Below are 14,779 nucleotides of genomic sequence, written 5' to 3'. Positions count from 1 at the left end.
AGGTCAGGGCACACTGTTGCTGGCCTAAGAAAATGGAACATCCAAGAAAGAAAATTATCTTCAAGAAATGAAGTCAGCAACCTTTTTCTGTGCAGGACCAGAGGGTAAATCTTTAGGCTCTGCAGGCCACATGGCCTCAGCTCTGTAGCCATAGTATGAAAGCAGCCAGAGGCACAACACACAAGAGAGTGTGGCCGTGTTTCAATAAAACTTTACTTATAGAGCAGGCCACATTTGGCCTGCAGGCTCTAGTTTGTTGGCCCATGTTTTAGACAATACCTAAAAATCCCAGACAGCCTCCTTAGGTCCTGGGTTTTGAGCTTCTCCAGTGCTTGGTTCACATTTCCTCTGTGCTGCATTGTATTTATTCTGTTTACCTGTCTGTGGCCTCCCTGACATTGGGGGCAGATGCATCGTGTCCCTGGTGCCAGCACAGAACAGGTGTTTAACACATATTTGGGGAGAAAGTATGTGTGCAGAGGAGAGGAAGACAACAGACAAACCTCACTGAGCATTTCCAGCCTCTTGGCAAAAAGCTACAGGGCTCATGTAGGAAAAGAGATCTTTGCTGACAGCAAACCCTACCAGGAGGCAGCAGCCTGGCTTACCGCGTCACACCTTGTTAAAATGCAAACCCATGGGCCAATTTTGACATCAGGGCTAAACCCCAGAAAACTGCGCCACTGGAACTGCCGGCAGACAGGAGCCCTCCCCAGCACAGATCCCATTGCCATTCGCTGCAGCCTCCTTTGACGAGGAGGAAAAACACTGTAGCTAGCCAGAGGTATAAAAATGCTTTGTTATTAGAAAATCTAAATGTCTCTCTAGGCCTGTGCAGTACCATTAGGTGACGTCAATGGCTCAGGGTATCTGAGCTCTGCGTTTCCACTTTTCTAGGAGCAGCAGCTAATTCATGGTAGTAAAGGCGTTTCTATTTAGAGCGTCAGAAAAAAAGCAGGTGGCCCCCCACCCCTGCATGCTAGAGTCCTGTGCTAAGGACCTGCCTGCTCCCCCTGTGGGAGGAGGCCAGGACTCCTTTACAGCTGGCAGGAGGCCAGGACTGAGACATTCAGTTTCATTAACGCTAGCTACCAGCTTGAGGGCCTACTACATGCCAGGCAGTGTGGGCACACAAAGACAGCACAGACCAGTGGCCCTGCTAGAGGGGAGAGGGCAGTTTAGCACACAAATAGCTGTGAAGATGATGCTGGTGGTTGGGGGGTGACACAAAGAAAAGAGGGTACCTCAGGGGCCTTCAGGAAGAAGGTGGTACTTAATGTTTCTTGCACTGGGCCATGAAGGACTGGTAGGACTTGAGCACATGGAGTTGCAGGGAGACTGGTGACAGGGAGAGTGGGGGTCCCCGTCATTAAGTGAGAAAGAGGGTAAGGAAGAGGAGCAAGGCTGAGTTGGTAGGGGGAAAGGCATGAATTGTACTTGGTCAATTTCTGGCATGAGAATGAATGAGCCCCAGGGGAACTGTGTCCTCTACTGTGGATCCACAGCCAAGAAATGCTGGTCTGCACTGCTTGTGTTCAGAAGTTCGTCTTGAAAGAGACACCAGGTGTCCTGTCCCTCTCTTTCTGCCTGTGTCAGCTCTTAAGAAGAACTCATTCTTTCTCCTGGTATGTAGCAATAAGGCTGTTGGAACACTTTTTTTTCCTATGAAAGGCCATTCTTTCCTTTACCAGAGGTCTCCAAGGACTTGGCTCTTGTATGACTTCATGGTATTATGTGAAAACGTCCTGATTTCAGATGAAATTCTCGGTACTGGAGGAAGGATTTTTATCTTGAACTATATCTTATAAAGGAGCACATGGACATGGACCCCTTTGATAGCCTGAGACAACCGACTGAAGACCCTCACGGGCTCACTGTGCTCACCCCACTGTCTACTCACGTCCTGCTGGTTCCAGTTGATCTCCAGGCCTGGCTGGGCTTCACCTTCTCATCCAGCACTTCACACATCTCTGCCATCCTCTACTAAAATGGATTATGCCAGAGAAGCCCTTGAAATCCCTTAGAGATATGTCCCTCTTTAAAATCTTCATAAAAATCAAAGACCACATGTTGTAAGTTTTCAAAAATAGATCACTGATAATTATGCTTGTTGTATAATTGTTAATCTATAAATTATAATGCATGAAGTGAAAATACACATAATCCAGTAGTAAAAGTACTAATCAAATAGAAAAAATACCTATACCAATGTTGCTCTCCATTACAAAATTACCCAGGCGCGGTGGCTCACGCCTGTAATCCCAGCACATTGGGAGGCCTAGGCAGGTGGATCACGAGGTCAGGAGATTGAGTCCATCCTGGCTAACACGGTGAAACTCCATCTCTACTAAAAGTACAAAAAAATTAGCCGGGCATGGTGGCGGGCACCTGTAGTCCCAGCTACTTGGGAGGCTGAGGCAGGAGAATGGTGTGAACCCGGGAGGTGGAGCCTGCAATGAGCCGAGATTGTGCCACTGCACTGCAGCCTGGGTGACAGAGCGAGACTCTGTCTCAAAAAAAAAAAAAAAAAAAAAAAGGTTATTAAATACAGTGGCTTCTTAAAATTCTGTTATTGCAGATGATAACATTCAGATGTATTGCTCTGTATGATGTAAGGGTAAGAAAAAAATCGCAGTACTATTTTGGAATGATTCTTGTTTTTGATATGAATTTGTAGGGGTGAAATGCTCAAATCGATATAACTTTCCAACTGATTAAGAAATTAAGATAAAAAATAGGACTTTTTTTTATTTGGAGGAAGAATTTTGTGCCTTCATATATTAGTCCGGAGAGTTCCTCAGCCACAAGCTAAATCATAACCAATGTGCACTACAAATAAAGTGATATAGGCTTGCTGGGAAATAAAAAAATTTGTCAGAGGAACCTACTTTTCCCATAAATCTGCTTAATTGGCAGCTACAATTAGACATGGAGAAAGACAAGCAGAGAACAGTGGTGAGACAAGCAGAGAACAGAGGTGATGCACGGCCAAACGGACAGAGCAAACAAAGTGAGCTGATACCGTACCTGCTTATTATTGTCAGTGGTACAACACAGTTTCTTGAGGGAGACAAAATGCCTAATTTTCCTAATAACAAACAATCAGTTATTAGTGAGTCAGATATGAGATGATTCAACAAATTGCCAAATAAAAACGTCAACAGACTTCTTAAAGCTAAACTCCAGGGTTCATCCTAGGGCAGCTTTAAAATTCAAGCAAGACTCAATCTACAGAAAACACAGTTTTCACACAGAGCCCACACATGCCTTTGGAAACTGGGCCTCCTTTATACATCACAGCGGGCTCAGAAACACTTCCCTAGTGGGTATCTCATTTTGTAACTGACTCCTACAGTTAGGTTCCTAGATATCTTCAGTTGATAGGATAAAATGCTGCTACAAACAAATTAGTTTTAATTCTGCTGACACTAACAATTGCATAGCTACAAAAGATTCATTTGGACAATGACCACATTTCATGGCTGCTGTTTCTATACTAAATATCCCATATTCTTTCACACTATAATTGTCATAATAATGGCACTTTTCAGGCACATAAAAATCCTCTCATTTCAAGGTCATGGACTGGGTCCTGAAACTCAGTGGGTGGTCTCACTCTTTTTCACTGTCACAAGGAAAACCGGGCAAATGACTACAGGTGCCTCAGCCCCAGGCAAAAATCAGCTCACAGTCAATATTTTACTGAGAGTAAAGCCATGAAATCCAGAGAGTTACATTAGGCTTTCTGCCCCCAGAAGCCTGTGGGGTGCCCCACTTTCTCTCTCTTTTTACCTGGTTCACTTTTCTCTGTAGGCCTCTGAAAAGAGGATAGAAAATACTGGTTACTCTGTAATAAACTTCACTCAACTAGGAAGAGGTAAAATTTCCCTACTTTTAGTAAGAATTGCCTCTGATAGCTCACTGCCTACAATTACAGGGAAAATAACACTGGAAATTGTGTCTGGACAAAAGAACTTCTTTTTCTTCTCTGTAAAATCAGAGAGATCAGAAAGATGTACTCTGATGGAAATTAACAGGCAATAGCACGTCTCCTCTGCTTTGGTTGCCTAATGATTCTGGTCACACACACAAAAAGGGATTCTTAGCTTTGATTTTCTGAGGAGATGGTATAAGGATGAGGATAAAAACAACACGACAGCCATGGGCATCATCTCCACCCCACGGCTCTCAGCACTGCCTGTGTGTGAGAATGGCTACGCTGAGGCCGGGCTGCTCAGGAGGAGGGCGGAGGGGCAGCCTCTCTCCAGCTCACAACCTCGGTCAGGGGCCTGTCAGTGCCCCCATCATCCAGAGTGAAGCAAAAAGGGAGCTGCAAATTACAAAATGGCATGAAATACCAGGTGATATTGACAGGAGGTAGCCTGCATTGATGGGAGAGCAATTTTGAAACTAACCAAAATTGGAGAGGAAACAAGCTATTACAAATACCTGGCTACCTGGCTGATTTTATAAAACATCTTTTTTCTATTCATGCAACAATTTGCAATGAACTCAGGTAGTCCTAAGAGTCACAGGTGGGGCTCCTGTTCCAGTTATTGGCAGGATGACTGTGGCCTCATCTTTTTCTGACATGTCACACAATGTTGTGCTCCTTATACACCCAAACTATGAACCTGGTGTTGACCTTCAGGCTGGCTTCCCAAGGCTCACCATGATGTATGGTTACGGGGTCCTGTTTGGCTTTGTAAATCTCACAAAATTTAACTGGAGGAAGGAAGAGGAACTGCATATTTTTCTTATCTCTCCACGTAACAGGGAACCTTCTCTGGTAATCTGAGATTCAGTGGATTGAGATGCCCTCAGCTCCTGGTCAGACACACCTTTCTCTCCATAAACAGTGGGCCTCGGAGGAACAAGCCTAGAACTGGCCTGGAAGAACCAGCATGGGGTGAGGGTCTCAAGCAGGAGAAAAGGGTGGCTCCCTATGCACTGAGTGCAGAGGCCAGAGAGCACTGGCAGGAGATCATTGTTGTTATGGGGAAAGGGAAGCCCAGAAATCAAGCCCCTTTAGAGCACACTGGGAATGACAGAAGGCATAGGTGATCAGGTGGAGGTGGGAGGCTGGGGTGATGCTTCATAAAGACATGGAAAACCATGTATGGGGGTTGCTGCCGGCTGAGTGGAAGCACCCTCGGTCGATACTACATTCAGCACAACCCTACAGCATTTGGGGATGTAAGGCTCATACTGGCATTGCAAGCCCAATGCCCATGAGGGCCTTGAGTCTTTATCTTCAGCTAAAATAGTTGAACAGTTTGCTCTCACCCTCCTTGGCCAATCACTGGGGTGATCTTCACGTGCTGTTGGATGCTGTCCCCGGATTTCCGTCTGGCATAGTAAACCCCCTGCCACTCCTACATGGACAAAGAGAGCTCTTAAAATCCTTCAGTCAAGGATGACAGCTGCTCCTGCAGAGGGTCTCAGCAGGCTGCGAAGGAACGTTCCCACATGCTTTCATTACATTTCACAATGCCTGCTGTATTGTTGTACTCAATGCAATGCTGATATGGCCACATGTGTGAAGACAAGACCACAGATCCACATATCCACCAACAGGCTGTCTGTCCCAGCTTCCAGGACACTTGACCTGTGGCTGGAATTCTGCTCTCAGCCCTATGGCTGCTGTGGCACCAGGTCAAAGGATTCTTCAGAGGTCTCTCTCAAAATCTTCACAGCAATCTGTGAACTTGGCCTTATCATACTAAATTTACAGATGGGTAAACTGAGGCTCAGAGAGTCTAGGTAATTTGCCCACATTAGGATGCAGAAAATCTGCCTATAAATTCATGTCTATTTAACACTCGCTGAAGCCCATCATCTTCCTAACATCCTATGGGCCCCCCAGCCAAGGCTTCTCAGGGGTTAGTCTGGCTCCTCAGAGTTTCCATGAACGAGGCCAAAGGGAGAGTAAAGGTTCCTGTTCTCTGAACCTGGGAGGTTTGGCTAATCAGAAACCGAGATTCCCTGCAGCCATTTCTTGCCCCCTCTATCACATAAGGTGGCTAATTGGTATGCACCTTGGTACGTGCGGCTGTATTCTTTTGGCAACAATTTTTGGAATAGTTAACAATGTCTTGTTTCCTTTTTGGTCTCATTGCCCCAGTTAAAAAACATTTTTGATCATCATCTATAATCCAAATTTATCTTATCCCTCTAAAATGTTCCCTCTATTAAATGGATACAGTGCTTATCTAACTACTTCACATCACAGAAAGGAAGATGAAATAAAGTGTATGTGAAGAAGCATTCTGAATGCTTAACAGAAAATGCACAGGCAGTTCCAGCGATGAGAGGCAGTGCTCCACAGGAGGAGAGGGCTTCAGGGAAAATTCCTCTCGGACTTCCATCATTACCTTCATCTACCCAGATGAAGGGGAAGCCACTGGAGGAACAGGTGCAGCTGGGAGGAGGAAGCTACAAATGTATGTTGAACAGTGATCAGAGAACAGAAAAGAAAAACTGGGAAAAAACCTGGTCTACCTATAAATAGTGATATTAAATATGTCTAGTCCCCCAAACACTGGATAAACTGAAAAAACACAACAGCTCTCTGGGTGGGACTCTGCTCAGAGATACCCACAATATTCCAGCAATGGCAGATGGGATATACTCATGCACAGGATGAAATGTTTTTACACAAAATCCCCATATTCTGTAACATAATGATAAGCACCAGATTCACTTGAGTTCCAAAGTTAACTCAAAAATGAACTCATTTTGCAAAAATAAAAGATCTTTCACTTAATTATGACATTATTAAAGAAGCTAATCTTAAGGATGAAATTCTAAAACCCACAGAAAAAAAAGTGCATTGGGGAGAGGGTTTGTGGATTGGTTTTGCTGGTGTAACCCACCTTTCCCTTCTTGATGCATGTATTGATGGTGTCGAGAAGGTCTGCCCGGTTCTTATCGCTTTTGGGCAGATCAGCGAGTTCTTTTCCCAGGAGCTCACCTTTGTGGTAGCCCATCATCCTTTCGAAGGCTGGGTTGACATACTGTTAATGGGAGGTGGGTAGAGATCAGTGCGGGGACACAAGACAGAGTTCATGAAACGTCTGTGTGCCCCGTAGGAAGACTTGTTGGGACCCAGAGGAATATCAAGCAAGAAGTTCCCAGGGCAAACATCCTCTAATGCAGTTGGCTGGCCAGGTGCTGCGGCCCCGCTCCATCCCCAAACCCTTCCTGGAGGAGTTCCCTCCTTCCTGGCAGCAAAGTATTCATTCAACTGCCATCCTGATCCTCTGTAGGAAATCAGAAGAAACTTCAGCAGGAAAAAAACAGGAAGCCCTCATCTAGCAGTACCAGCCTCTTGGGGAACTCATTCACCATCTACTACCCCATGAACAAGGAAAAACGCAGACAAAAAAAAAGAAAAGAAATAAAAATAAATTAGGACTGGGTCCATATGTTTGTAGTTAAAAAAAAAAAACAAAAAACAGTTTCAGGCTGGGCACAGTGGCTCATGCCTGTAATTCAATTCCAGCCCTTTGGGAAGCTGAGGCAGGAGGATCAGTTGAGCCCAAGAGTTCAAGGCCAGCCTGGAAAACACAAAATAAAAAATTTAAAAAAAACACCTCTACAAAAATAAAAAGAAATTAGCCAGTTGTTGTGGCACACACCTGTAGTCCCTACTATTCAGGAGGCTGAGGCAGAAGGATCACTGGAGCCTGGGAGTTTGAGGCTGCAGTGAGCTGTGATTGCACCGTTGCACTCCAGCCCAGGCAACACAGCAAGACCCTGCTTCTTATAAACAAACAAATGAACAAATAAGAACTCCATTCAACAGTGGTGGCCTGTATTATACACATCTCTGCAACTGGATTTCTCATGCCTCCTTTCCAATTGCCACTGCCTATCGATCAATATTTGCTACAGTTTGGGGCCACTACCAGTAGAATCAGAACAATAAATTCAGTTAAATGGCTTGGGCAGGAGGCAGCCCTTTCAGTGCTGGGCTCAGGCAGATGTGAAGCTCCCCTCGGCAGATTCTGGGGCCAGCAGACTCAGAGGTTTCTTTCCAAAATTCTGCCTGGGGTCCTGGAATTTAGAGCCATGACCCTAGCTAACTCCCAGGTCCTGTCCCACCCTCTGATTTCTTTTCAAAGATCACAGATGGGGGCTGAATGCAGAGAGACAAGCGGTAAAGAATGTGGGGAAAATGTAAACAGACTGCATCTGGGTCATGAATTTCTTTGGGCTTAAATTGCATCCATCTGCTACTTCGGAGATGTTCGAACCAACTGTAATCACTCTTGCCCTCAACTGCGATGGCAGCAGTCATGAACGGGGTGGCGTGGGGACAGTTAGGGAGCTGTCCCCTGGGAGACACAGCTTCCATTAACATGATCACCCCTGAGAGTTGAAGGGGTTTGGAAGATGCTCTGGTCATCAGGCCTTTGGTGGGTGACTGAAGAGGAGGCGGCCTGATATTGTCTTCATGGAACTCCAGACCCCCAACCCCTGGCCCCATCACTGACATGTAGTAGTCAGGGCTCTCCCTAGGCAGGGAAGGGCATCACTTACAGTGTGGCCCCTGCTCACAAAGCCAGTCTCACACCTCCCTGGGCCACCCCCGCAGGCTGCTGAGCTGTCTGCATGTCTCCCTCATCTCCGGGCCTTTCCCCCACGTGCTTTCTCTGCTTACAATTCCCTTCCCGGTCTCTTTCCCTCTCCAACTCCAATTTATCCCTCTTTTCTTCCAGGAAGCCTTCCCTGACTCCCCTAACCTAGTCCACTCCCAAGAGCTGCCACTGATGCCTGTGCAGACTTTCAGTGACTTATTACACCGAATTTAAATTTTTGTTTATCTCTCTTTCCCAGTGGACATTCAACTCCTCAAGGGCAAAGGCTATTTTGAATTGATCTTTGGATACTCAGGACTGTTTAGTAACTATTTGATGAATGAATAGAAAATATTAGAGAATATGTTATTTTCTTTATTTGTTAGCTATATTCTAATACCTTTTCATATGTGTTCCTTCTGCCTTCCCTATTAAGTTGTAAATTTGGGTAGAAGTCATGGCCCTTCTTTCACACCAGGGTTCCTGAAACCTCAGAATGCAGCAGGTACTCCCAGATATGGATTCTGGAGCCAAGGCACCTAAGTTTAAATCCTGGCTCTGCCAATTACTAGCTACAAAACCATGGACAAATTACTTAATTTCCCTAGTTCTCAGTTTCCCCATCTGCAAAATGAGTACAATAGTGATATGGGATTCATAGGATTGCTTCAAGAAATAAATGAGTATATGTAAAATGCTTAGAACTGAGCCTCGTATATGGCAAGTACCATATTAAGCGTTTTAAAGAAAATATATAGTTTAGATAGATAGGGGCATGGACGAAGAGAGGAAGGATAGGAGGGAGGGATGGATGGGTGGATAGACACAGATAGATAGGTATTGCTTCTAAATTTTAAGTGCTGCTACTTGACCTCTGAAGATTTGTACTCAAAAAAGCATCTGACTATTTGATTGGAGTGCCCTGAAAAGGATGCTGATATCAAGTAAAATCATACATGAACTATCCCATCCAGTGATGACATCCTCAAAGTTTATAGCACATAGGTAATTTCACCATACATATAACATCCTCTATCCAGCTCCTTCCTCCTTCTTCTCGTTTTAAGTTCCATACTACAGATTGCTGGTACATTTTCCTAAAGGAGGATGAAAAGGTTCCCAGAGAAAAAAGCTGTAAGGTCTTCTTTCAGAATCCAAGTTTCCCTTTAAAGGCAGTGACTCTCCTTCCACCTCTCCTTTACAGGCATCTGTTATACTGGCCTCATGCACCTGTTTCTTTCTGTTCATGGCAAAGGCTGGGAGATGATTAATATCATAATGTGACACCATCACAATAGTACCTCTCCCAGGGATACAGGCTTTCTAACCACCAGTTGATAACTGGAGAATGAAAGACTGTTCCCTATTCTAGAAGTTGTTTGTTAGATTACAGGTGGAGGGGCAGGGAGCCCCTTCTCCTCATTTCTGAAATCAAATCCAGCTGCACACTGCAAAACAGGGAGGTGCCAAGAAAATGTGCTTCATGAATAGATTTGATTGTTCAAGTCTGGGTATAAGTAAGGGAGACGTGGGATTTTTGTGCTTGGTCTGTAACAGAAACATGTCGGACTCTCTCTGAGGTCCAAGAGGCAGACCTGTGGGCAGGTGGGTCACTAATAGCCAGCAACATGAAGAAGCCTTCAGATACATTTCAAGGGGGCAGCCAGAAAACATATTCTAACAATACAGCTAAACAGGAAACCAGGTAAGAAGGCTTTGGAGACATGACTACATATTTTAGTTCTGATATTTAGTACTAAGGCTTTCCTTGGATAAGTTCCTTGACCTTGTTGGGACTCAGTTTCCTCATCTGCACTATAGGGCAATGATTTCTCTTTCCTACCCTTACGAATAGAAACGAAACAACCTAATGAAAGTGCTGATGACAGGGCCTAGACAGGGTGGGCTACTGATGTTATTGGTCTGGTATGAGAACGGGGTGTGTACGTGTGCACTGGGAGATGAGGGCAGACAAATGTGAGGCTTCTGCTGTGGGCTTCACTGTGTGTTGCCCACTGTCTTTGGTGCTCTACTGATGACAAGTGCTCCTCACACTCCCTGCCACTCTGCAAACCAACTGCAGGCAAACAAGCACCAATTCGTGGAAAGTCTATATTTCAGAGTATTTTACAAATACAGATGTCTTACTTTCCAACAATTATAATAAGAATACCTCATTTCTTGAAAGGTTTCTCTGCTACACACATTTCCTTAGGAAGATGACATTCATGTAAGAATGCTTTATAATTAGAATACCCACTGCAGGTAAACAAATGAATGTCTTTGAAAATATTCTGTTCCATAGACATTTATAAGCATTTACTGTACCATTCTGACTTACTTCTATGTGAATAGCGTCTTCACAGATGGTCAAAAGAATTTACCCCGGTTCTAGCTGGGTGCAGTGGCTCACGCCTATAATCCCAGCACTTTGGGAGGCCAAGGCAGGTGGATCACTTGAGGCCAGGAGTTTGAGACCAACCTGGCCAACATGGTAAAACCCCATCTCTACTAAAAATATAAAAATTAGCTGAGTGTGGTGGCATATGCCTGTAATCCTAGCTACTTAGAGGAACAAGAATCACTGGAACCTGAGAGGCAGAAATTATACTGAGCCAAGATGACCACTGCCTGGGCGACAGAATGAGAATCTGTCTCAAAAAATAAATTTTCTTAAACCCCATTTCTGTCAAAGAAATTGCAGGTTCTGATCTGAAGTAATCATTTTTTGTTCTTTATTGAATATCTAATTCTTAAGTCTATCAGTATTCTTTGCACAGCTTGATATTTATTTCTCCTAAGAAAATGTGCTGATATGTGAGGTTGATGGGAAAGTACTTGATAAAAAGTGTGGCTTAAACCTGAAAGGTTCATTTTGAATGTTAATGATAGAGATGGTTTCTTTCCATACCTGAATCACGTGGTCATCGCTTGTTATTTCTATGGCTTCATGACAGTGATCTAATGCTGTAAACACTGAATTACAGGCCCTGAAAGTTATAAAAGATTGAAGTTAGTTCTTCTATGAAAACCATTCACATTTCATCTGTTAATTTAACAAAGTAAACAGATACCAGGTTCATCAAATCTACGTACTTTTTGTTACTGCCATGGTCTGACTGCTGATGTCTCCCAAAAGTTCATATGTTGGAATCTAACATCCGATGTGATTGTATGAAGATGCAGAGCCTTTGGGAAGTGGCTAAGTCTGTGGGGCTTCGTCCTCATGAATGGGATTAGTGCCTTTATTAAAGAGGCTCCAGTGGGCTCCCTTGCACTTTCTGCCATGTGAGGGCATAGAGAGGGTCCTCTCTATGAGGAATAGGCCCTCACCAGACACAGAACCCACTGGCACCTTGATCTTGGACTTCTCAACCTCCAGAACTGTAAGCAATACATTTCTGTTGCTTATTAATTACTCAGTTTAAGGTACAGTAATGCAACTCATAACGATGTTTCAACAATGGACTCAATATACAATGGTGGTCCTGTGAGATTATAATCCTAATTCCTATTGCCTAGTGGTGTTGTAGCAGACAGAACATCCTCACGTGTCTGTGATGATGTTGGTGTAAACAAGCTCACTGCACTATCAGCTGTATAAACATACAGCAATACAGTAATGATGTGCAGTACATAATGTTTGATAAGAGATGATTAGGATACCGGTTTATGTATTTACTATACTATTCATCATTGTTTTAGATAAAATACTCCTTCTACTACTAAGAAAAGTTAACTGTAAAGCAGCCTCAGGCAGGTCCTTCAGGAGGTATCACAGAAGATGGCATTGTTATCATAGAAGGTGTCACAGAAGATGGCATTGTTATCATAGAAGGTGTCACAGAAGATGGCATTGTTATCATAGAAGGTGTCACAGAAGATGGCATTGTTACCATAGAAGGTGACAGCTCCATGTGTGTTATTGCCCCTGAAGACCTTCCAGTGAGACAAGATGTGGAGGGGGAAGTCAGTGATACTGATGATCCTGACCCTGTGTAGGCACTGGCCAAAGTTGTCTTATTTTTAACAAAAAAGTTTAAAAAGTTAAAAAAAAAAAGATTTAAAAATAGAAAAAAGCTGACAGAATAATGTCATAAAGAAACAAATTTTTTGTACAGCTGTGAAATGTGTTTGTGTTTTAAGCTAAATGTTCTTAAGAGTGAAAAAGCTTAAAAAATATAAAGGTTTATAGAGTTAAAAAGTAGCAGTAAGCTAAGGCAAATTTACTATTGAAGAAAGGAAAATGTTTTAATGAATTTTGTGTAGCCTTAGAGCACAAAGCTGATAAAGTCTACAGTCATATATACATAATGCCCAGGGCCTTCGCCTTCCCTCTCCATTCACTCCCCAGCTCACCCAGAGCAACTCCCAATCCTGCAAGCTCCATTCATGCTAAGTGCCTTATACAAGTGCACCATTTTAAATCTTTCTATGCTGCATTTTTACTGTGCCTTTCTATGTTTAAATTCACAAATACCATTGTGTTAAAACTGTCTACAGTATTCAGTACAGTAACATGCTCCACAGGTTTGTAACTTAGGAGCAACAGGCTAGACCATGTAGTCTAGATGTGTAGTAAGCTATACCATCTAGGTTTGTGTAAGTGCACTCTACAATGTTTGCACAATGACAAAATCGTCCAACGACACAGTTCTCAGAACATACCCCCATCATTAAATGATGCATGACTATATTTCATTATTGCAATCCTAACAGACTAAGAGGGTTAACAATATGCTTTGAGGGGAAAAAAAGTCATCTTTCAAACTAAATGCATAAAGAATATTTGGAATCAGACTCTCATTTTCTTTGTTACAGTTTTAACCAATTTCCTAATCTAGAGCAACTCCAAATACAGTAAGCTATTTACTGTCCAACACAGCAAGCATGTAGCTAGAGCTCTGTTATTTATACTGACTGTTTAAAGAATCCCAACAAAAAGCTTTCTTACACATTGCAAAAAGAAAAAAAAAAACTGTTGATTTACTGGATTGATGTTTTTTCTTTAAAAGAAACACTCTGAAAAATGTTATTTTTTCCACTCATAAAGGCATTCTAACTTTGTCATCCTATTTTGATCTGTTTAGAAGGAAGAAGGCAGAAAGAACTGGGTGAAATCTGGCTCTGTATTTTTCCAATTATGCGACCTGAGGCAACTTTTTGTCTTCAGTGGCCCTCAGTTTCCTCATCCATTAAATGAGGATAATAATATGTATTTCACAGGTTTCTGTAAAGATCAAAACAGATAGTTTATGTGAGGCATTTCTCAAAGTGCTTGGGACAATATGAGCATCCAACACACGATACCTGTTGTTATGTTTCAGATCACAGAGCAATACTTCTTTGTTCTTTAAGGCTTTCAAAAGGCTTTGGTTAAAAAAATGAATCATAGCCTATCTTTTCTCGTAAGTATACCTGAAATGTTAAACCAAGAACAGTATTCAATAATAGTGAGGTATGCCTACAGAGTGCAGTATTTTAGCCAACTGCAGGACGCCAATCCTATGGTTGCAGAAATGAAGATATCAGTGTGAGAGGGTAAGTAAAACGAGTAATCATGATACGGGTTAGCAGAGCAGAGGAGAATATCAACCTCACTCAACTGAAAAGGCTTACAGGTGCAGTAGTATATTTTCTTAGTTAAATTGCTCCAGTCTACCCAATTTGAACTGTATACTGTCTTAGTACCATCACTTGTAAATATGATAATTTAAAATAAGAAAAAAGAATAAAAGGGGGCTTTAAAACTGCTACCAAATTTGTCACTGCACTGCCTCATAAGAGACAAGCAAGAGCTAGTCTTATCAACAGTGTTTTCCAGGCACCTGGTCCAAAACTTGACAAAGCACCTTAGGGATTTCCTGGGCAACAGCTGTCTTTCAGAAGTCACTTGTGGAGAAACACACTCTATGTGGACTAATTTGTTAACTTTGAGAGCTGGATAATTAAGTTTTAATTAACACATTTTATCAAATGACAAATTCCTCTCTTGCTTAAGTATTTTCTCTAACTACGTAAACAGGTTTCAGCTAAATATATAAACAGGTACTTCAGACTATTATCATTTTCATCAATTCAAGAGGTTGCCTTTATACATGATCTTAGATCTAATCTTCAAAATTTATTAAATATTCATTTTATGATTATCCACAAAGCATGAAATTTTCAATAAGTATAAAGCCCCATAAGACAAA

At 42.7% G+C, this 14,779-nt stretch overlaps 1 protein-coding gene across 6 annotated transcripts in view; it reads right to left on the bottom strand.

Annotated features, from left to right (window-relative positions):
* PDE8B (phosphodiesterase 8B) overlaps window positions 1-14,779 on the bottom strand; it is a 330,903-nt gene that overhangs the window by 70,854 nt on the left and 245,270 nt on the right. For 4 of the 6 annotated variants that reach the window (XM_031666255.1, XM_031666254.1, XM_031666256.1 and 1 more), the window contains 4 exons: window positions 11,494-11,572; window positions 6,876-7,016; window positions 5,287-5,375; window positions 3,028-3,088 (listed from right to left, as the gene is read on the bottom strand). In XM_031666255.1, the coding sequence (XP_031522115.1) occupies window positions 3,028-3,088; window positions 5,287-5,375; window positions 6,876-7,016; window positions 11,494-11,572 (370 nt within the window). The remainder of the gene's footprint in view (window positions 1-3,027; window positions 3,089-5,286; window positions 5,376-6,875; window positions 7,017-11,493; window positions 11,573-14,779) is intronic. The other 2 variants (XM_021939478.2, XM_021939480.2) reach the window with 2 other exon arrangements.

The sequence above is a fragment of the Papio anubis genome, chromosome 5, assembly GCF_008728515.1.
Source record: "Papio anubis isolate 15944 chromosome 5, Panubis1.0, whole genome shotgun sequence".
Classification (NCBI taxonomy): domain Eukaryota; kingdom Metazoa; phylum Chordata; class Mammalia; order Primates; family Cercopithecidae; genus Papio; species Papio anubis.
The sequence above is the reverse complement of the archived record's forward strand: the minus strand, read 5'-3'. Positions and strand labels throughout refer to the sequence as shown.